This window comes from Chiloscyllium plagiosum, unplaced genomic scaffold (assembly GCF_037043375.1).
Source record: "Chiloscyllium plagiosum isolate Xiang-an unplaced genomic scaffold, Cpla_swu_hap1 HiC_scaffold_35, whole genome shotgun sequence".
NCBI classification, from domain to species: Eukaryota; Metazoa; Chordata; class Chondrichthyes; order Orectolobiformes; family Hemiscylliidae; genus Chiloscyllium; species Chiloscyllium plagiosum.
In genome coordinates this window covers 19,642,046-19,667,286 of record NW_028270173.1, presented here as the reverse complement: position 1 = coordinate 19,667,286, position 25,241 = coordinate 19,642,046, and the positions used below count along the sequence as shown (strand labels likewise).

The window sequence follows — 25,241 nt, the reverse complement described above, 5'->3', positions numbered from 1 at the left end:
CAACTGTGCCCCATTATAATGTGATACCTACACCTGTACACAATTATAATGTAACACCTACAACTGTACACCATTATAATGTGACACCTACACCTGTACACCATTATAATATAACACCTACAACTGTGCCCCATTATAATGTGACACCTACACCTGTACACCACTATAATGTGACACCTACACCTGTACACCATTATAATGTAACACCTACACCTGTACACCATTGTAATGTAACACCTACAACTGTGCCCCATTATAATGTAGCACCTACAACTGTACACCATTATAATGTGACACCTACACCTGTACACCATTATAATGTGACACCTACACCTGTACACCATTGTAATGTAACACCTACAACTGTGCCCCATTATAATGAGACACCTACAACTGTACACCATTATAATGTGACACCTACACCTGTACACCATTGTAATGGAGCACCTACAACTGTGCACCATTATAATGTAACACCTACAACTGTACACCATTATAATGTGACACCTACAACTGTGCACCATTATAATGTAACACCTACAACTGTACACCATTATAATGTGACACCTACAACTGTACACCATTATAATGTAACACCTACAACTGTACACCATTATAATGTGACACCTACAACTGTACACCATTATAATGTAACACCTACAACTGTGCACCATTATAATGTGACACCTACAACTGTACACCATTATAATGTGACTCCTTCACCTGTACACCATTATAATGTGACACCTACACCTGTACACCATTATAATGTAACACCTACAACTGTGCACCATTATAATGTGACACCTACAACTGTACACCATTATAATGTAACACCTACAACTGTGCACCATTATAATGTGACACCTACAACTGTGCACCATTATAATGTGACACCTACAACTGTACACCATTATAATGTGACACCTTCACCTCTACACCATTATAATATAACACCTACAACTGTACACCATTATAATGTAACACCTACAACTGTACATCATTATAATGTAACACCTACAACTGTACACAACTATAATGTAACACCTACAACTGTACACAATTATAATGTAACACCTACAACTGTACACAATTATAATGTAGCACCTACAACTGTGCACCATTATAATGTGACACCTACAACTGTGCACCATTATAATGTGACACCTACAACTGTACACCATTATAATGTAACACCTACAACTGTACACCATTATAATATAACACCTACAACTGTGCCCCATTATAATGTAGCACCTACAACTGTGCCCCATTATAATGTGACACCTACACCTGTTCACAACTATAATGTGACACCTACACCTGTACACCATTATAATGTAACACCTACAACTGTACACAATTATAATGTAGCACCTACAACTGTACACCATTATAATATAACACCTACAACTGTGCCCCATTATAATGTAGCACCTACAACTGTGCCCCATTATAATGTGACACCTACACCTGTACACCATTATAATGTAACACCTACAACTGTACACCATTATAATGTAACACCTACAACTGTGCACCATTATAATGTGACACCTACACCTGTACACAACTATAATGTAACACCTACAACTGTACACCATTATAATGTAACACCTACAACTGTGCACCATTATAATGTAACACCTACAACTGTACACAATTATAATGTAACACCTACAACGGTACACCATTATAATATAACACCTACAACTGTACACCATTATAATGTAGCACCTACACCTGTACACCATTATAATGTAACACCTACAACTGTACACAATTATAATGTAACACCTACAACTGTACACCATTATAATATAACACCTACAACTGTGCCCCATTATAATGTAGCACCTACACCTGTACACCATTAAAATGTAACACCTACAACTGTACACCACTATAATGTAACACCTACAACTGTACACCATTATAATATAACACCTACAACTGTGCCCCATTATAATGTGACACCTACACCTGTACACCATTATAATGTTACACCTACAACTGTACACCACTATAATGTAACACCTACAACTGTACACCATTATAATATAACACCTACAACTGTGCCCCATTATAATGTAACACCTACAACTGTGCACCATTATAATGTGACACCTACACCTGTACACAACTATAATGTGACACCTACACCTGTACACCATTATAATGTAACACCTACAACTGTACACCATTATAATGTAACACCTACAACTGTACACCACTATAATGTAACACCTACAACTGTGCACCATTATAATGTAACACCTACAACTGTACACAATTATAATGTAACACCTACAACTGTACACCATTATAATGTAACACCTACAACTGTGCACCATTATAATGTAACACCTACAACTGTACACCATTATAATGTAACACCTACAACTGTACACAATTATAATGTAGCACCTACAACTGTACACCATTATAATGTAACACCTACAACTGTGTACCATTATAATGTAACACCTACAACTGTACACCATTATAATGTAACACCTACAACTGTGTACCATTATAATGTAACACCTACACCTGTACACAATTATAATATAACACCTACAACTGTGCCCCATTATAATGTGACACCTACACCTGTACACCATTATAATGTTACACCTACAACTGTACACCACTATAATGTAACACCTACAACTGTACACCATTATAATATAACACCTACAACTGTGCCCCATTATAATGTAACACCTACAACTGTGCACCATTATAATGTGACACCTACACCTGTACACAACTATAATGTAACACCTACAACTGTACACCATTATAATGTAACACCTACAACTGTGCACCATTATAATGTGACACCTACACCTGTACACCATTATAATGTAACACCTACAACTGTACACCATTATAATGTAACACCTACAACTGTACACCACTATAATGTAACACCTACAACTGTGCACCATTATAATGTAACACCTACAACTGTACACCATTATAATGTGACACCTACAACTGTGCACCATTATAATGTAACACCTACAACTGTACACCATTATAATGTGACACCTACAACTGTACACCATTATAATGTAACACCTACAACTGTACACCATTATAATGTGACACCTACAACTGTACAGCATTATAATGTAACACCTACAACTGTGCACCATTATAATGTGACACCTACAACTGTACACCATTATAATGTGACACCTTCACCTGTACACCATTATAATGTGACACCTACACCTGTACACCATTATAATGTAACACCTACAACTGTGCACCATTATAATGTGACACCTACAACTGTACACCATTATAATGTAACACCTACAACTGTGCACCATTATAATGTGACACCTACAACTGTGCACCATTATAATGTGACACCTACAACTGTACACCATTATAATGTGACACCTTCACCTCTACACCATTATAATATAACACCTACAACTGTACACCATTATAATGTAACACCTACAACTGTACATCATTATAATGTAACACCTACAACTGTACACAACTATAATGTAACACCTACAACTGTACACAATTATAATGTAACACCTACAACTGTACACAATTATAATGTAGCACCTACAACTGTGCACCATTATAATGTGACACCTACAACTGTGCACCATTATAATGTGACACCTACAACTGTACACCATTATAATGTAACACCTACAACTGTACACCATTATAATATAACACCTACAACTGTGCCCCATTATAATGTAGCACCTACAACTGTGCCCCATTATAATGTGACACCTACACCTGTACACAACTATAATGTGACACCTACACCTGTACACCATTATAATGTAACACCTACAACTGTACACAATTATAATGTAGCACCTACAACTGTACACCATTATAATATAACACCTACAACTGTGCCCCATTATAATGTAGCACCTACAACTGTGCCCCATTATAATGTGACACCTACACCTGTACACCATTATAATGTAACACCTACAACTGTACACCATTATAATGTAACACCTACAACCGTGCACCATTATAATGTGACACCTACACCTGTACACAACTATAATGTAACACCTACAACTGTGCACCATTATAATGTGACACCTACAACTGTACACCATTATAATGTGACACCTTCACCTCTACACCATTATAATATAACACCTACAACTGTACACCATTATAATGTAACACCTACAACTGTACATCATTATAATGTAACACCTACAACTGTACACAACTATAATGTAACACCTACAACTGTACACCATTATAATGTAACACCTACAACTGTACACCATTATAATGTGACACCTACACCTGTACACCATTATAATATAACACCTACAACTGTGCCCCATTATAATGTGACACCTACACCTGTACACCACTATAATGTGACACCTACACCTGTACACCATTATAATGTAACACCTACACCTGTACACCATTGTAATGTAACACCTACAACTGTGCCCCATTATAATGTAGCACCTACAACTGTACACCATTATAATGTGACACCTACACCTGTACACCATTATAATGTGACACCTACACCTGTACACCATTGTAATGTAACACCTACAACTGTGCCCCATTATAATGAGACACCTACAACTGTACACCATTATAATGTGACACCTACACCTGTACACCATTGTAATGGAGCACCTACAACTGTGCACCATTATAATGTAACACCTACAACTGTACACCATTATAATGTGACACCTACAACTGTGCACCATTATAATGTAACACCTACAACTGTACACCATTATAATGTGACACCTACAACTGTACACCATTATAATGTAACACCTACAACTGTACACCATTATAATGTGACACCTACAACTGTACAGCATTATAATGTAACACCTACAACTGTGCACCATTATAATGTGACACCTACAACTGTACACCATTATAATGTGACACCTTCACCTGTACACCATTATAATGTGACACCTACACCTGTACACCATTATAATGTAACACCTACAACTGTGCACCATTATAATGTGACACCTACAACTGTACACCATTATAATGTAACACCTACAACTGTGCACCATTATAATGTGACACCTACAACTGTGCACCATTATAATGTGACACCTACAACTGTACACCATTATAATGTGACACCTTCACCTCTACACCATTATAATATAACACCTACAACTGTACACCATTATAATGTAACACCTACAACTGTACATCATTATAATGTAACACCTACAACTGTACACAACTATAATGTAACACCTACAACTGTACACAATTATAATGTAACACCTACAACTGTACACAATTATAATGTAGCACCTACAACTGTGCACCATTATAATGTGACACCTACAACTGTGCACCATTATAATGTGACACCTACAACTGTACACCATTATAATGTAACACCTACAACTGTACACCATTATAATATAACACCTACAACTGTGCCCCATTATAATGTAGCACCTACAACTGTGCCCCATTATAATGTGACACCTACACCTGTACACAACTATAATGTGACACCTACACCTGTACACCATTATAATGTAACAACTACAACTGTACACAATTATAATGTAGCACCTACAACTGTACACCATTATAATATAACACCTACAACTGTGCCCCATTATAATGTAGCACCTACAACTGTGCCCCATTATAATGTGACACCTACACCTGTACACCATTATAATGTAACACCTACAACTGTACACCATTATAATGTAACACCTACAACCGTGCACCATTATAATGTGACACCTACACCTGTACACAACTATAATGTAACACCTACAACTGTACACCATTATAATGTAACACCTACAACTGTGCACCATTATAATGTAACACCTACAACTGTACACAATTATAATGTAACACCTACAACTGTACACCATTATAATATAACACCTACAACTGTACACCATTATAATGTAGCACCTACACCTGTACACCATTATAATGTAACACCTACAACTGTACACAATTATAATGTAACACCTACAACTGTACACCATTATAATATAACACCTACAACTGTGCCCCATTATAATGTAGCACCTACACCTGTACACCATTAAAATGTAACACCTACAACTGTACACCACTATAATGTAACACCTACAACTGTACACCATTATAATATAACACCTACAACTGTGCCCCATTATAATGTGACACCTACACCTGTACACCATTATAATGTTACACCTACAACTGTACACCACTATAATGTAACACCTACAACTGTACACCATTATAATATAACACCTACAACTGTGCCCCATTATAATGTAACACCTACAACTGTGCACCATTATAATGTGACACCTACACCTGTACACAACTATAATGTAACACCTACAACTGTACACCATTATAATGTAACACCTACAACTGTGCACCATTATAATGTGACACCTACACCTGTACACCATTATAATGTAACACCTACAACTGTACACCATTATAATGTAACACCTACAACTGTACACCACTATAATGTAACACCTACAACTGTGCACCATTATAATGTAACACCTACAACTGTACACAATTATAATGTAACACCTACAACTGTACACCATTATAATGTAACACCTACAACTGTGCACCATTATAATGTAACACCTACAACTGTACACCATTATAATGTAACACCTACAACTGTACACAATTATAATGTAGCACCTACAACTGTACACCATTATAATGTAACACCTACAACTGTGTACCATTATAATGTAACACCTACAACTGTACACCATTATAATGTAACACCTACAACTGTGTACCATTATAATGTAACACCTACACCTGTACACAATTATAATGTAACACCTACAACTGTGCCCCATTATAATGTAACACCTACACCTGTACACAACTATAATGTAACACCTACAACTGTACACCATTATAATGTAACACCCACAACTGTGCACCATTATAATGTGACACCTACACCTGTACACCATTATAATGTAACACCTACAACTGTACACCACTATAATGTAACACCTACAACTGTGCCCCATTATAATGTAACACCTACAACTGTACACCATTATAATGTAACACCTACAACTGTGCCCCATTATAATGTAGCACCTACACCTGTACACAACTATAATGTGACACCTACACCTGTACACCATTATAATGTAACACCTACACCTGTACACCATTATAATGTGACACCTACACCTGTACACAACTATAATGTGACACCTACACCTGTACACCATTATAATGTAACACCTACAACTGTGCCCCATTATAATGTAGCACCTACACCTGTACACAACTATAATGTGACACCTACACCTGTACACCATTATAATGTAACACCTACATCTGTACACCATTATAATGTGACACCTACACCTGTACACAACTATAATGTGACACCTACACCTGTACACCATTATAATGTAACACCTACAACTGTACACAATTATAATGTAGCACCTACAACTGTACACCATTATAATATAACACCTACACCTGTGCCCCATTATAATATAACACCTACAACTGTACACCATTATAATATAACACCTACACCTGTGCCCCATTATAATATAACACCTACAACTGTACACAATTATAATGTGACACCTACACCTGTACACCATTATAATATAACACCTACAACTGTGCCCCATTATAATGTGACACCTACAACTGTGCCCCAGTATAATGTAACACCTACAACTGTACACAACTATAATGTGACACCTACAACTGTACACCATTATAATATAACACCTACAACTGTACACCATTATAATATAACACCTACAACTGTGCACCATTATAATATAACACCTACAACTGTGCCCCATTATAATGTGACACCTACACCTGTACACAATTATAATGTAACACCTACAACTGTACACAACTATAATGTGACACCTACAACTGTACACCATTATAATATAACACCTACAACTGTACACCATTATAATATAACACCTACAACTGTGCCCCATTATAATGTAACACCTACAACTGTACACCATTATAATGTAACACCTACAACTGTACACAATTATAATGTAGCACCTACAACTGTACACCATTATAATGTGACACCTTCACCTGTACACCATTATAATGTAACACCTACAACTGTACACAATTATAATGTAGCACCTACAACTGTGCACCATTATAATGTGACACCTTCACCTGTACACCATTATAATGTGACACCTACACCTGTACACCATTATAATGTGACACCTACACCTGTACACCATTATAATATAACACCTACAACTGTACACCATTATAATGTAACACCTACAACTGTGCATCATTATAATGTAACACCTACAACTGTACACCATTATAATGTAACACCTACAACTGTGCACCATTATAATGTGACACCTACACCTGTGCACCATTATAATGTGACACCTTCACCTGTACACCATTATAATGTAACACCTACAACTGTGCCCCATTATAATATAACACCTACAACTGTACACCATTATAATGTAACACCTACAACTGTGCCCCATTATAATGTAACACCTACAACTGTACACAACTATAATGTGACACCTACACCTGTACACCATTATAATGTGACACCTTCACCTGTACACCATTATAATGTGACACCTACACCTGTACACCATTATAATGTGACACCTTCACCTGTACACCATTATAATGTGACACCTACACCTGTACACCATTATAATGTAATGCCTACAACTGTGCCCCATTATAATGTAACACCTACAACTGTACACAACTATAATGTGACACCTACAACTGTACACCATTATAATGTGACACCTTCACCTGTACACCATTATAATGTGACACCTACACCTGTACACCATTATAATGTAACACCTACACCTGTACACCATTATAATGTGACACCTACACCTGTACACCATTATAATGTGACACCTACAACTGTACACCATTATAATGTGACACCTTCACCTGTACACCATTATAATGTGACACCTACAACTGTACACAATTATAATGTAATGCCTACAACTGTGCCCCATTATAATATAACACCTACAACTGTACACCATTATAATGTAACACCTACAACTGTGCCCCATTATAATGTAACACCTACAACTGTACACAACTATAATGTGACACCTACAACTGTACACCATTATAATGTGACACCTTCACCTGTACACCATTATAATGTGACCCTACACCTGTACACCATTATAATGTGACACCTACAGCTGTACACCATTATAATGTGACACCTACACCTGTACACCATTATAATGTGACACCTACAACTGTGCATCATTATAATGTGACACCTACACCTGTACACAACTATAATGTGACACCTACACCTGTACACCATTGTAATGTGACACCTTCACCTGTACACCATTATAATGTAACACCTACAACTGTGCACAATTACAATGTAACACCTACAACTGTGCACCATTATTAAGTAACAATTACACTGTACACAATTATAATGTAACACCTACACCTGTACACCACTATAATGTGACACCTACACCTGTACACAACTATAATGTAACACCTACAACTGTGCCCCATTTTCATGTGACACCTACACCTGTACACAACTATAATGTGACACCTACACCTGTACACAACTATAATGTGACACCTTCACCTGTACATCATTATAATGTGACACCTACACCTGTACACCATTATAATGTGACACCTACAACTGTACACCATTATAATGTGACACCTACAACTGTACACCACTATAATGAGACACCTACACCTGTACACCATTATAATGTGACACCTTCACCTGTACACCACTATAATGTGACACCTACACCTGTACATCATTATAATGTAATGCCTACAACTGTGCCCCATTATAATGTGACACCTACACCTGTACACCATTATAATGTGACACCTTCACCTGTACACCATTATAATGTGATACCTGTTACTATATATAATTATAATGTGACACCCACAAAAGTGCACCATTATAATGTAAATTCTATGATCGTACAGTATTATAATGTCACATCTACAGCTGTACACCATTGTAATGTGACACCTACACCTGTACACCATTATAATGTGACACAGACAACTGTACACCATTGTAATGTGACACTTACAACTGTGCATCATTTTTTGTAACACCCACAACTGTACACCATTATAATGTACCACCCACAACTGTACATCATTATAATGTAACACCTACAACTCTACACGATTATAACATGACTGATACAACCGAACACAATATCCTGGGCTTCATAAATACAGATATTGAGTACAGAGCAAGGAATATGTGGTGGATCATTGAACAATACTCGTTTTACCACAAGGAGAGGACCATGTCTGTTTGTGGATATAGCCCATTGGGGAGATTAGGAGGTCTTCAGAAAGGAAATTGAGAAAGATTAGCTCAGAGATGAGGGAGTGTAGATATATGGCTGGATTGGAGAAGATAACGTTATCCTCTTCAGAGATGGTCAAAAAATCATGTGGTCTCTGGGCAGGACAGATACTGCTGTCTCCTCGGGGGAAGGATGGAGAACCAGAGAGAGTTTTATTTTGAATCAGCCTATCCAGAGATGTAATGACACACCTCTGGAGCAGGGTTGGAGTTGAATGCAGGTCTCCTGGGCTCAGAGGTAGGGACACTACAACTGAACCACAAGAGCCCTCGCTTAGAAACCAGAGGACACTGATGTGAAGGCAATTGGCAAAAGAAGCGAAGGGGACGTTTGGTTCAGAAAATGGTTAACATGTGAAACGTACTGTCCGAGAGTGTAATGGGAACACATAGTCATAGAGTCATAGAGATGTACAGCACAGAAACAGACCCTTCGGTCCAACTCATCCATGCCGACCAGATATCCTAAACTAATCTAATCCCATTTACCAGCACTTGGCCCATATCCCTCCAAACCCTTCCTATTCATATACCCATCCACTGCCTTTTATTGTACCAGCCTCCATCACTTCCTCTGGCAGCTCATTCCATACACGTACCACCCTCTGGGTGAAATTGTTGCCCCTTAGGTCTCTTTTATTTCTTTCCCCTCTCACCCTAAACCTATGCCCTCTAGTTCTGGACTTCCCGACCACAGGGAAAAGGCTTTGTCTCTTTACCCTATCCATGTCCCTCATGATTTTATAAGCCTCTATAAGGTCACCCCTCAGCCTCCGACGCTCCAGGGAAAACAGCCCCAGCTTAAATCCTGGCAACATCCTTGTAAATCTTTTCTGAACCCTTTCAAGTTTCACAACACCCCTTCCGATCGGAAGGAGACCAGAATTGCACGCAATATTCCAACAGTGGCCTTCAGTGGTGACACCCCCCACCCACCTCCACCCCCCACGTGGGGAGGGAATGAGATAAAGAGATGGAGGGGAAAATGAAAGGGGCTTACCGGGAAAGGGAGGGGGAGCACAACTCGCTGAGTTAGAGTCCAAGTAGAAACAATGGGCCACATGGCCTCCTCTGTTTTGTAACGGCCCCGCGTTTCTCTCAATGTGTTGACCTATAATCGCCCTGAAAGACTGCCGTACTCAGTGCAATGATGTGGAGGAGCCAGTGCTGGGTTGGGATGGGCAAAGTTAAAAGTCACGCGACACCGGGTTATAGTGCGACAGGGTTTATTTGGAAGCACTAGCTTTCGGAGCGCTGCTCCTTCATCGGTTAGCTGTTCCACAACCAGCTGACTAAGACACCGTTCCCCTCGAAAGCTAGTGCCTCCAAACGTACATGTGTAGGCAAATCAATATCCTACAGTGGGTTAAACTCAGTGATTATAAATAGTAGTGGGATAAATGACACTGCGCTGTGTGATCACCTTATTGACTACGTCCCAGTTGTGCCTTTATGAGGCTCCCTTGTTGGTGCTTCAGTGGGTAATATATCCCAGAGGGAAGGGCTGGGTAAGGATGGAAGTTGGTGACTCTCTGGAATTTATGAATGCCACACTGTCTGAGCAAGAGGTGGCTCATCACCTCCCCCCCACCCCTTCCCCGCCCCGTGTGGTACAATCTGTAGCTTTATCGAGTCGGAAACATCTGCTTCCTGGCATCCAAATCCCAACAAAGGGCTGTCCGTGAGCTGTATCCTGTGGAAGTGATTCGCGGGTTGTGGGGGAGGGAGGGAGGGAGGGGAGGTCACTATGGGGGAAGAGTCCGCCCTGAGGTCTGACTTGGAGAGCTTTCTCCGTGAGATAGGAATGTCTCCAGTAATGTCGCCGGGCTGAGGAGAAATCCAAGGTGGCCCTCACGTTTCCCACAGGAAAACTGAGGCCAGGAGCGACGGCCAGCTCGCTGACACCAACGTGTTCCCCCCACCCCCACCCCTGAAGGGAGGGTATCGGCAACAATGCCAGGGATCTGTACTGAAATCAGGCCATTCGGCCCAAGCTGGTCTCCTGACAGCAGTCGGTATCGAGGATCCCCTTCTGGGGACGGTTTCTGGACCCCTATACCCGACACCATTCCCCGGGCTCCCTGTTCCCCCGTCCCACGGAGCTAGGAGGTTTCTTTCGCTGGGCTTCCCTGGCTCGGGTCGACAAAACACCGGTCGCCAATCTGTCCTCCCACCCCGACCCCCCCGCCCCCCCCACCCACCCCCAACCCCCCCAATCCCCACCTCTCCAAGATCTCAAATCTCCACTCAGCCCCTCAAATCCCATCCCATACAGCATGGAAACAGACCCCACGGTCCAACCAGTCCGGGCCAAGCATAACCCCAAACTGAACTTGTCCCACCTGCCTGCTCCTGGCCCCTATCCTCCCAAACCTTCCCTGTTCACGGACACATCCAAAGGACTTTTCATCATTGTAACTGTACTCACATCCCCCCACTTCCACGGGAAGTTCATCCCACACATGAACCACCCTCTGTGTAAAATATTTACCCCTTTTTTTAATCTTGTTCTCTCTTCTCAAGAGGCCCCTGCTCTTGAACCCCCCCCCCCCCCCCCCCCCACCTCCGAGGGAAAACACAACTATCTATACCCCTTATTATTTGGCTGATCCTACTGTGGTCTTAGATCAGCTTTCATTCCTGTCCCTCCATATCCCTTGACTCCCTCAGCGATCTGCTGAATGAAACCTTGAATCTAATTCGGCCTCAGCTGCTCCCCAGGGGAGAGAACCTCAAAGATTAATGTCCTCTTCCTCCACTCCATCTTAAACCAGAGACACAATTTGCTCTTCATGAGATTGGCTTCTCTCTAGTGGGTGGCATTTTAATCTTGCACTATCTTCTTCACAATCTAACACCAACATCCTGGCTTACTGTCTTGGACTAACCTACAGGCATTGGCTGGCTCTGGTGTCCTGGCCCGCAGCCATTGGCTGACTCTGACACCCTGGACTGCAGCCATTGGCTATGACTAGTCTCCATCGGCTAATTCTGACACACCAGCCAGTGACCATTGGCTAACTCCAACACACTGATCTGCAGCCATTGGCTAACTCTGGCACCCTGGCCTGCAGCCATTGGCTAATTCTGACTCCCTTTCCTACAGCCATTGGGGGAACGGGGAAACTGAAGTCTTGGGGGAGGTGGACGGCGTGGGTGGTGTCTCGAACGTATGTGGGGAGTTTCTGGACTAGGGGGGCTAGGACAGTGTCGAGGTAGGTAGAGATGAGTTCAGTGGGGCAGGAGCATGCTGAGACAATGGGTCGGCCAGGGTGGTCAGGCTTGTGGATCTTGGGAAGGAGGTAGAACAGGGCAGTGCGGGGTTCCCGGACTATGAGGTTGGAAGCTGTGGGTGGGAGATCCCGCTGAGGTGATGAGGTTCTGTATGGTCTGGGAGATGATGGTTTGGTAATGGGGGGTGGGGTCATGGTCGAGGGGGCGGTAGGAGGAGGTGTCCTCGAGTTGGCGTTTGGCTTCAGCGATGTAGAGGTCAGTGCGCCAGACTACCACTGCGCCCCCTTTATCCGCTGGTTTGATGGTGAGGTCAGGATTGGAGCAGAGGGATTGGAGGGCTGCGCGTTGTGCGAGTGAGAGGTTGGAGTGGGGAGGGAGGTAGACAGGTTGAGGCGGTTAATGTCCCGGCGGCAGTTGGAAATGAAGAGGTCGAGGGCAGGTAATAGGCCAGCGCGGGGTGTCCAGGTGGATGCAGTGTGTTGGGGGTGGGCGAAGGGGTCCTCGGAAAGTGGGCGGGAATCCTGATTGTGAAAGTAAGCTCTGAGGCGGAGGCGACAGAAGAATTGTTCGACGTCACGGCGTGTATTAAATTCATTGACGCGTGGGCGGAGGGGGACGAAGGTGAGTCCTTTGCTGAGGACTGATCGTTCGTCCTCAGTGACGGGAGGTCTGGGGGGATGGTGAAAACTCAGCAGGGCTGGGAGCTAGGACCTGGTGAAGGTGTGGAGCTGGGAGTGGGGCGAAGCTTGTAACTGGAGTGGGTGTGGTATTGGGGGAATGGGGGTGGAGTCATTGGCGGAGTCATCTTCACCATGGATATCCAATCCCTCTACACCTCCATCCGCCATGACCAGGGCCTCCAAGCCCTCCGTTTTTCCCTCTCCCGAGGTCCCCAACAGTACCCTTCCACCGACACTCTCATTCGTTTGGCCGAACTGGTCCTCACCCTTAACAATTTCTCCTTTGAATCCTCCCACTTCCTCCAGACCAAAGGGGTAGCCATGGGCACACGTATGGGCCCCAGCTATGCCTGTCTCTTTGTTGGCTACGTAGAGCAGTCAATTACACTGGCACCACTCCCCACCTCTTCCTCCGCTACATTGATGACTGCATTGGCGCCACCTCGTGCTCCCGCGAGGAGGTTGGGCAATTCATCAACTTCACCAACACATTCCACCCTGACCTTAAATTTACCTGGACAATCTCTGACACCTCCCTCCCCTTCCTGGACCTCTCCATCTCCATTAATGACGACCGACTTGACACTGACATTTTTTACAAACCCACCGACTCCCACAGCTATCTGGATTACACCTCTTCCCACCCTACCTCCTGCAAAAATGCCATCCCATATTCCCAATTCCTCCACCTCCGCCGTATCTGCTCCCAGGAGGACCAGTTCCACCACAGAACACACCAGATGGCCTCTTTCTTTAGAGACCACAAATTCCCTTCCCATGTGGTTAAAGATGCCCTTCAACGCATCTCGTCCACATCCCGCACCTCTGCCCTCAGACCCCACCCCTCCAATCGCAACAAGGACAGAACCCCGCGGTGCTCAACTTTCACCCCACTAATCTCTGCATAAACTGCATCACCCGCCGACATTTCCGCCACCCCCAAACAGACCCCACCACCAGGGATATATTTCCCTCCCTACCCCTTTCCGCCTTCCGCAAAGACCGTTCCCTCCGTGACTACCTGGTCAGGTCCACGCCCCCCTACGACCCACCCTCCCATCCTGGCACTTTCCCCTGCCACCGCAGGAACTGTAAAACCTGTGCTCACACCTCCTCCCTCACCTCCATCCAGGACCTCAGAGGAGCCTTCCACATCCATCAAAGATTTACCTGCACATCCACTAATATCATTTATTGTATCCGTTGCTCCCGATGCGGTCTCCTCTACATTGGGGAGACTGGACACCTCCTAGCAGAGCGCTTTAGGGAACAACTCCGGGACACCCGCACCAATCAACCACACCACCCTGTGGCCCAAAATTTCAACTCCCCCTCCCACTCTGCCGAGAACATGGAGGTCCTGGGCCTCCTTCACCGCCGCTCCCTCACCACCCGATGAGGAAGAACGCCTCATCTTCTGCCTCGGAACATTTCAACCCCAGGGCATCAATGTGGACTTCAACAGTTTCCTGATTTTCCCTCCCCCATCTTACCCCAGCTCCAAACTTCCAGCTCAGCACTGTCCCCATGACCTGTCCTACTTGGCAATCTCCCTTCCCACCTATCCACTCCACCCTCCTCCCTGACCTATCACCTTCATCCCCACCCCCATTCCACCCATTGTACACTTTGCTATCTTCCCCCACCCTCCTCTCTGACCTATCACCTTTACCCCTTCCTCCTTCCACCTATTGCAATCTCAACTATCTTCTCCCCACCCCCACCACCCTCCCATTTTTCTATCCACCCCGGAGTCTCCCAGCCTCATTCCCGATGAAGGGCTCAGACCTGAAACATCAATTTTCCTGCTCCTCGGATGCTGCCTGACCTGCTGTGCTTTTCCAGCAACACTCTAATCTTGACTCTAATCTCCAACATCTGCAGTACCCAATCTGCCTAAGGATTCACTCGATCTCTCCTGTCTATACCTGACATATGCTTCCTTCTTTTTCTTAACCAAATCCTCAATTTCTTTAGCCATCCACCATTCCCTATACCTGCCAGCCTTCCCTTTCACCCTGACAGGAATATACTTTCTCTGGATTCTTGTTATCTCATTTCTGAAGGCTTCCCATTTTCCAGCCGTCCCTTTACCTGCGAACATCTGCCTCCAATCAGCTTTTGAAAGTTCTTGCCTAATACCATCAAAATTGGCCTTTCTCCAGTTTAGAACTTCAACTTTTAGATCTGGTCTGTCCTTTTCCATCACTATTTTAAAACAAATAGAATTATGGTCGCTGGCCCCAAAGTGTTCCCCCACTGACACCTCAGTAACCTGCCCTGCCTTATTTCCCAAGAGTAGGTCAAGACTTGCACCTTCTCCAGTAGGTACATCCACATACTGAATCAGAAAGTTGTCTTGTACACACTTAAGAAATTCCTCTCCATCTAAACCTTTAACACTATGGCAGTCCCAGTTTATGTTTGGAAAGTTAAAATCCCCGACCATAACCATCCTATTATTCTTACAGATAGCTGAGATCTCCTTACAAGTTTGTTTCTCAATTTCTCTCTGACAATTAGGAGGTCTATAATACAATCTCAATCAGGTTATCATCCCTTTCCTATTTCTCAGTTCCACCCAAATTACTTCCCTGGATGTATTTCCGGGAATATCCTCCTTCAGCACAGCAGTAATGCTGTCCCTTATCAAAAACGCCACTCCCCCTCCCCTCTTGCCTCCCTTTCTGTCCTTCCTGTAGCGTTTGTATCCTGGACCATTAAGCTGCCAGTCCTGTCCATCCCTGAGCCATGTTTCTGTAATTGCTATGATATCCCAGTCCCATGTTCCTAACCATGCCCTGAGTTCATCTGCCTTCCCTGTTAGGCCCCTTGCATTGAAATGCAGTTTAATTTATTAGTCCTACCTTGTCCCTGCCTGCCCTGACTGTTTGACTCACTTCTGTTCTCAACTGTATCCGTCTCAGATTGATCTCTTTCCTCACTATCTCCCTGGGTCCCACCCCCCACCCCCACCTTACTAGTTTTAAATCCTCCCAAGCAGTTCTAGCAAATTTCCCTGCCAGTATATTAGTCCCCTTCGAATTTAGGTGCAATCCGTCCTTCTTGTACAGGTCACTTCTACCCCAGAAGAGATTCTAATGATCCAAAAATGTGAATCCTTCTCCCATACACCAGCTCCTGGACACGCATTCATCTGCTCTATCCTCCTATTCCTACCCTCACTAGCTCGAAGTGTTTCTGTTGAAGGTAAATGGGGTCCGTTCAGTTATCGGTCCCTCCCAGTGCCTCAACTACATGTAAGTAGTATCTTGTATGAGTAAGAGATTCCTTTGATTTGTTAGTCAAACTCAGAGAGAGTGAGGGCTGCAGATGCTAACTCAGAGATCAGGGTCATGCAGGGTGGTGCTGGAAAAGCACAGCAGGTCAGGCAGCATCTGAGGGGCAGGAGAGAGTCGATGTTTTCAGCATCGGGAATGCCCAGATGTTCCTGATGAAGGGCTTTTGCCTGAAACGGCGACTCCCCTGCCCCTCGGATGCTGCCTGACCCACTGTGTTTTCCCAGCACCACACTCTCTGACTCTGATAGAGTCAAACTCCCACGTCTGTTCGTTTCTCCATGTGGAAAGACCGGAAAGAACTGAATTGCTTTAGTGACTATATCTGTACATGAAGATATCTGAATGAATAACAGGAAGTCTGCTTTTTCAGCGAATGAGTGGCCCCTGTTTGGTCAGTGATGGCGCAGGACCCTGGAACTCTGGGAAAAGCAGACATCTTGTTATTTTCCATCTGGCGAGAGTCTGATTGCTTACCTGCTGCCATGGTTGAAGCAGGTCCCCTGTGCACACGGATTGCTCTGGCAATGCTCCATCCTGGACACGCACTGAGGCTCAGAATATCCCTCGGGGCACACACAGCTGAACCCATTCACCCCATCCTGGCAGGTGCCGCCATTATAACAGGGACTGGAGACACACTCATCGATGTCAACGTCACACCGAGATCCTGCAACCAGAACAGAGCCATCACAGCACAGGCGCTCCGGAAACCCTGCACTCAGACCTCCTGATGGATGACACCCTCTGCTCCTGTGGTTCTGATTGTAAAAAGCCAGAACATGTATTTCCGCAGCACCTTTAATGTAAGGGACTGCCGACTGGGGAGGGATACAAATACAAGAAAGCAGAAGGAATCAGCAACGTCTCACTCACTGTCCCATCCCAACAGTGAGGCAGCAAGGGCACGTCCGTATTCACCACAGTCTTTGTTCTGAGCAAGATGTTCATTGGACCATCAAAGGAGAGATGGTTTTCACAAGATTACACGCACTTGCACACACAGACACACACACTCACACACTCTCTCACAAACACACACTCACTCATGCACTCTCCCACACATGCACACACACACATGCACAGTCTCACTCACGCACACTCTCACACTGTCTCTCTCTCTCTAACTCAAACACACACATACGCTCTCTCTCACACACACACGTGCACACACTCTCACTCACACACTCTCACTCACACACTCACTCACACACACTATCACTCACACACTCACTCTCTCTCACACTGACACTCACACTCTTACACACACACTCACTCACTCTCTCACACACACACATACTCTCTCTCTCACACACACTCTCACTCACACACTCACACAGTCACTCACTCTCACACACACTCACACACACTCTCACACTCTCTCTCTCACACACACACATACTGTCTCTCTCTCACACACACTCTCACTCACACACTCACACAGTCACTCACTCTCACACACACTCACACACACTCTCACACTCTCTCTCTCACACACACACATACTCTCTCTCTCTCACACACACACTCTCACTCACACACATTCTATCACTCACACAGTCACTCACTCTCTCACACACTCATTCTCTCACACACTCAATCTCTCACACACACTCAATCTCTCACACTCTCTCACACACACACTCACTCACACTCACACACTCACTCTCTCTCACACACTCTCACTCTCTCTCACACACACACAAACACATACACTCAACCACTCTCATGCATCCACTCACACACACAGACACTCATACACACACACTCTCACACACACACACTCACACACAGACATTCACACACACACTCTCTCTCTCACACACACAAACACATACACTCAACCACTCTCATGCATCCACTCACACACACAGACACTCATACACACACACTCTCACACACACTCACACACAGACATTCACACACACACTCTCTCTCTCACACACACAAACACATACACTCAACCACTCTCATGCATCCACTCACACACACAGACACTCATACACACACACTCTCACACACACTCACACACAGACATTCACACACACACTCTCTCTCTCACACACACAAACACCCTCACACACACTCACTCTCACACAATCGCTCACACTGTATCTCGCTCACACACTCTCACACACACTCTCTCTCACACACTCACAGACACACACACTCACACTCTCAGGTTATTGTAAGGTCCCGCCGATTTCTCAAGACCTAAAGCTGTTTTTACAGTCACTACACAAGGTTTTCGCCCTAAGTCAGATTCCTGCTCTGAGGTTTCAGTTGCCTCATTTCCCCGAGATGTGCATTTTGATGGTCAGCCCAATGAGTTCAGCCCCTCCCAAAACAGGAAACACGTGCAGGAGCTGACACAAGGTGTTCATGCTCATCTCTCTCTCTGTCTGTCTGTCAACAACATGGGAATCACATTCTGCTGAGTCAGCATCAGAGGGTCAGTACGGAGGGAATGCCGCACTGTCAGAGTGTCAGTGCTGAGGGAGTGCCACACTGTCAGAGGGTCAGTACTGAGGGAGTGCCGTACTGTCAGAGGGTCAGTACGGAGGGAAAGCTGCACTGTCAGAGCGTCAGTACTGAGGGAGTGCCGCACTGTCAGAGGGTCAGCACTGAGGGAGTGCCACACTGTCAGAGGGTCAGTACGGAGGGAGTGCCGCACTGTCAGAGTGTCAGTGCTGAGGGAGTGCCGCACTGTCAGAGTGTCAGTACTGAGGGAGTGCTGCACAGTCAGAGGGTCAGTGCTGAGGGAGTGCCGCACTGTCAGAGGGTCAGTACTGAGGGAGTGCTGCACAGTCAGAGGGTCAGCACTGAGGGAGTGCCACACTGTCTGAGGGTCAGTACGGAGGGAGTGCCGCACTGTCAGAGGGTCAGCACTGAGGGAGTGCCACACTGTCAGAGGGTCAGTACGGAGGGAGTGCCGCACTGTCAGAGTGTCAGTACTGAGGGAGTGCCGTACTATCAGAGGGTCAGTACTGAGGGAGTGCCACACTGTTAGAGGGTCAGTACTGAGGGAGTGCCGCAATGACAGAGGGTCAGTACTGAGGGATTGCCGCACTGTCAGAGGGTCAGTACTGAGGGAGTGCTGCACTGTCAGAGGGTCAGTACTGAGGGAGTGCCGTACTATCAGAGAGTCCGTACAGAGGGAGTGCGGCACTGTCAGAGGGTCAGTACTGAGGGAGTGCCACACTGTCAGAGGGTCCGTACTGAGGGAGTGCCGCACTGTCAGAGGGTCAGTACTCAGGGAGTGCCACACTGTCAGAGGGTCAGTACTGAGGGAGTGCCGCACTGTCAGAGGGTCCGTACAGAGGGAGTGCCGCACTGTCAGAGGGTCAGTACTGAGGGAGTGCCACACTGTCAGAGGTTCAGTATTGAGGGAGTGCTGCACTGTCAAAGGGTCCGTACTGAGGGAGTGCCACACTGTCAGAGGGTCAGTACTGAGGGAGTGCCACACTGTCAGAGGGTCAGTACTGAGGTAGTGCCGCACTGTCAGAGGGTCCGTACAGAGGGAGTGCCGCACTGTCAGAGGGTCAGTACTGAGGGCGTGCCACACTGTCAGAGGTTCAGTATTGAGGGAGTGCTGCACTGTCAGAGAGTCAGTACTGAGGGAGTGCCACACTGTCAGAGGGTCAGTACTGTGGGAGTGCCACACTGTTAGAGGGTCAGTACTGAGGGAGTGCCGCACTGTCAGAGGGTCCGTACAGAGGGAGTGCCGCACTGTCAGAGGGTCAGTACTGAGGGAGTGCCGCACTGTCAGAGGGTCCGTACTGAGGGAGTGCCGCACTGTCAGAGGGTCAGTACTGAGGGAGTGCCGCAATGACAGAGGGTCAGTACTGAGGGAGTGCCGCACTGTCAGAGGGTCAGTACTGAGGGAGTGCCGCACTGTCAGAGGGTCAGTACTGAGGGATTGCCGCACTGTCAGAGGGTCAGTACTGAGGGAGTGCTGCACTGTCAGAGGGTCAGTACTGAGGGAGTGCCGTACTGTCAGAGGGTCCGTACAGAGGGAGTGCGGCACTGTCAGAGGGTCAGTACTGAGGGAGTGCCGCACTGTCAGAGGATCCGTACTGAGGGAGTGCCGCACTGTCAGAGGGTCAGTACTCAGGGAGTGCCACAATGACAGAGGGTCAGCACTGATGGAGTGCCACACTGTCACAGGGTCAGTATTGAGTGAGTGCTGCACTGTCAGAGAGTCAGTACTGAGGGACTGCCACACTGTCAAAGGGTCAGTACTGAGGGAGTGCCGCACTGTCAGACGGTCAGTAATGAGGGAGTGCTGCACTGTCAGAGGGTCAGTGCTGAGGGAGAGCCACACTGTCAGAGAGTCAGTACTGAGGGAGAGCCGCATTGTCAGATGGTGAGTACAGAGGGAGTACCCCACTGTCAGAGGGTCAGCACTGAGGGAGTGCTACACTGTCAGAGGGGCAGTGCTGAGGGAGTGCCGCACTGTCACAGGGTCAGTACTAAGGGAGTGCCGCACTGTCAGAGGGGCAGTACTGAGGGAGTGGACACTGTCAGAGGGCCAGTACTGAGGGAGTGCTGCACTTTCAGAGGGTCAGTGCTGAGGGAGTGCTGCACTGTCAGAGAGTCAGTACTGAGGGAGTGCCGCACTGTCAGAGGGTCAGTACTGAGGGAGTGCTGCACTTTCAGAGGGTCAGAACTGAGGGAGTGCCACACTGTCAGAGGGTCCGTACTGAGGGAGTGCCGCACTGTCAGAGGGTCAGTACTGAGGCAGTGCCGCAATGACAGAGGGTCAGTACTGAGGGAGTGCCGCACTGTCAGAGGGTCCGTACAGAGGGAGTGCCGCACTGTCAGAGGGTCAGGACTGAGGGAGTGCCGCACTGTCAGAGGGTCAGTACTGAGGGATTGCCGCACTGTCAGAGGGTCAGTACTGAGGGAGTGCTGCACTGTCAGAGGGTCAGTACTGATGGAGTGCCGTACTGTCAGAGGGTCCGTACAGAGGGAGTGCGGCACTGTCAGAGGGTCAGTACTGAGGGAGTGCCGCACTGTCAGAGGATCCGTACTGAGGGAGTGCCGCACTGTCAGAGGGTCAGTACTCAGGGAGTGCCACAATGACAGAGGGTCAGCACTGACGGAGTGCCACACTGTCAGAGGGTCAGTACTGAGGGAGTGCCGTACTGCCAGAGGGTCCGTACAGAGGGAGTGCGGCACTGTCAGAGGGTCAGTACTGAGGGAGTGCCGCACTGTCAGAGGGTCAGTACTGAGGGAGTGCCGCAATGACAGAGGGTCAGTACTGAGGGAGTGCCGCACTGTCAGAGGGTCAGTACTGAGGGAGTGCCGCACTGTCAGAGGGTCAGTACTGAGGGATTGCCGCACTGTCAGAGGGTCAGCACTGAGGGAGTGCTACACTGTCAGAGGGGCAGTGCTGAGGGAGTGCCGCACTGTCACAGGGTCAGTACTAAGGGAGTGCCGCACTGTCAGAGGGGCAGTACTGAGGGAGTGGACACTGTCAGAGGGTCAGTACTGAGGGAGTGCTGCACTTTCAGAGGGTCAGTGCTGAGGGAGTGCTGCACTGTCAGAGAGTCAGTACTGAGGGAGTGCCGCACTGTCAGAGGGTCAGTACTGAGGGAGTGCTGCACTTTCAGAGGGTCAGTACTGAGGGAGTGCCGCAATGACAGAGGGACAGTACTGAGGGAGTGCCGCACTGTCAGAGGGTCAGTACTGAGGGAGTGCTGCACTGTCAGAGGGTCAGTACTGAGGGAGTGCCGTACTGTCAGAGGGTCCGTACAGAGGGAGTGCGGCACTGTCAGAGGGTCAGTACTGAGGGAGTGCCGCACTGTCAGAGGATCCGTACTGAGGGAGTGCCGCACTGTCAGAGGGTCAGTACTCAGGGAGTGCCACAATGACAGAGGGTCAGTACTGAGGGAGTGCCGCACTGTCAGAGGGTCCGTACAGAGGGAGTGCCGCACTGTCAGAGGGTCAGTACTGAGGCAGTGCCGCAATGACAGAGGGTCAGTACTGAGGGAGTGCCGCACTGTCAGAGGGTCCGTACAGAGGGAGTGCCGCACTGTCAGAGGGTCAGTACTGAGGGAGTGCCGCACTGTCAGAGGGTCCGTACAGAGGGAGTGCGGCACTGTCAGAGGGTCAGTACTGAGGGAGTGCCGCACTGTCAGAGAATCCGTACTGAGGGAGTGCCGCACTGTCAGAGGGTCAGTACTCAGGGAGTGCCACAATGACAGAGGGTCAGCACTGATGGAGTGCCACACTGTCACAGGGTCAGTATTTAGTGAGTGCTGCACTGTCAGAGAGTCAGTACTGAGGGACTGCCACACTGTCAAAGGGTCAGTACTGAGGGAGTGCCGCACTGTCAGACGGTCAGTAATGAGGGAGTGCTGCACTGTCAGAGGGTCAGTGCTGAGGGAGAGCCACACTGTCAGAGAGACAGTACAGAGGGAGAGCCGCATTGTCAGATGGTGAGTACAGAGGGAGTACCCCACTGTCAGAGGGTCAGCACTGAGGGAGTGCTACACTGTCAGAGGGGCAGTGCTGAGGGAGTGCCGCACTGTCACAGGGTCAGTACTAAGGGAGTGCCGCACTGTCAGAGGGGCAGTACTGAGGGAGTGGACACTGTCAGAGGGTCAGTACTGAGGGAGTGCTGCACTTTCAGAGGGTCAGTGCTGAGGGAGTGCTGCACTGTCAGAGAGTCAGTACTGAGGGAGTGCCGCACTGTCAGAGGGTCAGTACTGAGGGAGTGCTGCACTTTCAGAGGGTCAGTACTGAGGGAGTGCCACACTGTCAGAGGGTCCGTACTGAGGGAGTGCCGCAATGACAGAGGGTCAGTACTGAGGGAGTGCCGCACTGTCAGAGGGTCCGGACAGAGGGAGTGCCGCACTGTCAGAGGGTCAGTACTGAGGGAGTGCCGCACTGTCAGAGGGTCAGTACTGAGGTAGTGCCGCACTGTCAGAGGGTCCGTACAGAGGGAGTGCCGCACTGTCAGAGGGTCAGTACTGAGGGAGTGCCACACTGTCAGAGGTTCAGTATTGAGGGAGTGCCACACTGTCAGAGAGTCAGTACTGAGGGAGTGCCACACTGTCAGAGGGTCAGTACTGTGGGAGTGCCACACTGTTAGAGGGTCAGTACTGAGGGAGTGCCGCACTGTCAGAGGGTCCGTACAGAGGGAGTGCCGCACTGTCAGAGGGTCAGTACTGAGGGAGTGCCACACTGTCAGAGGGTCCGTACTGAGGGAGTGCCGCACTGTCAGAGGGTCAGTACTGAGGGAGTGCCGCAATGACAGAGGGTCAGTACTGAGGGAGTGCCGCACTGTCAGAGGGTCAGTACTGAGGGAGTGCCGCACTGTCAGAGGGTCAGTACTCAGGGAGTGCCACAATGACAGAGGGTCAGCACTGATGGAGTGCCACACTGTCACAGGGTCAGTATTGAGTGAGTGCTGCACTGTCAGAGAGTCAGTACTGAGGGACTGCCACACTGTCAAAGGGTCAGTACTGAGGGAGTGCCGCACTGTCAGACGGTCAGTAATGAGGGAGTGCTACACTGTCAGAGGGGCATTGCTGAGGGAGTGCCGCACTGTCACAGGGTCAGTAC

At 46.8% G+C, this 25,241-nt stretch overlaps 1 protein-coding gene across 1 annotated transcript in view; it reads right to left on the bottom strand.

The window, feature by feature from the left end:
- LOC122547595 (uncharacterized) overlaps positions 1 to 25,241 on the bottom strand; it is a 715,380-nt gene that overhangs the window by 196,273 nt on the left and 493,866 nt on the right. Inside the window, 1 exon segment of the mRNA XM_087978709.1 lies at positions 18,147 to 18,339. Within this exon segment, the coding sequence (XP_087834835.1) occupies positions 18,147 to 18,339 (193 nt within the window).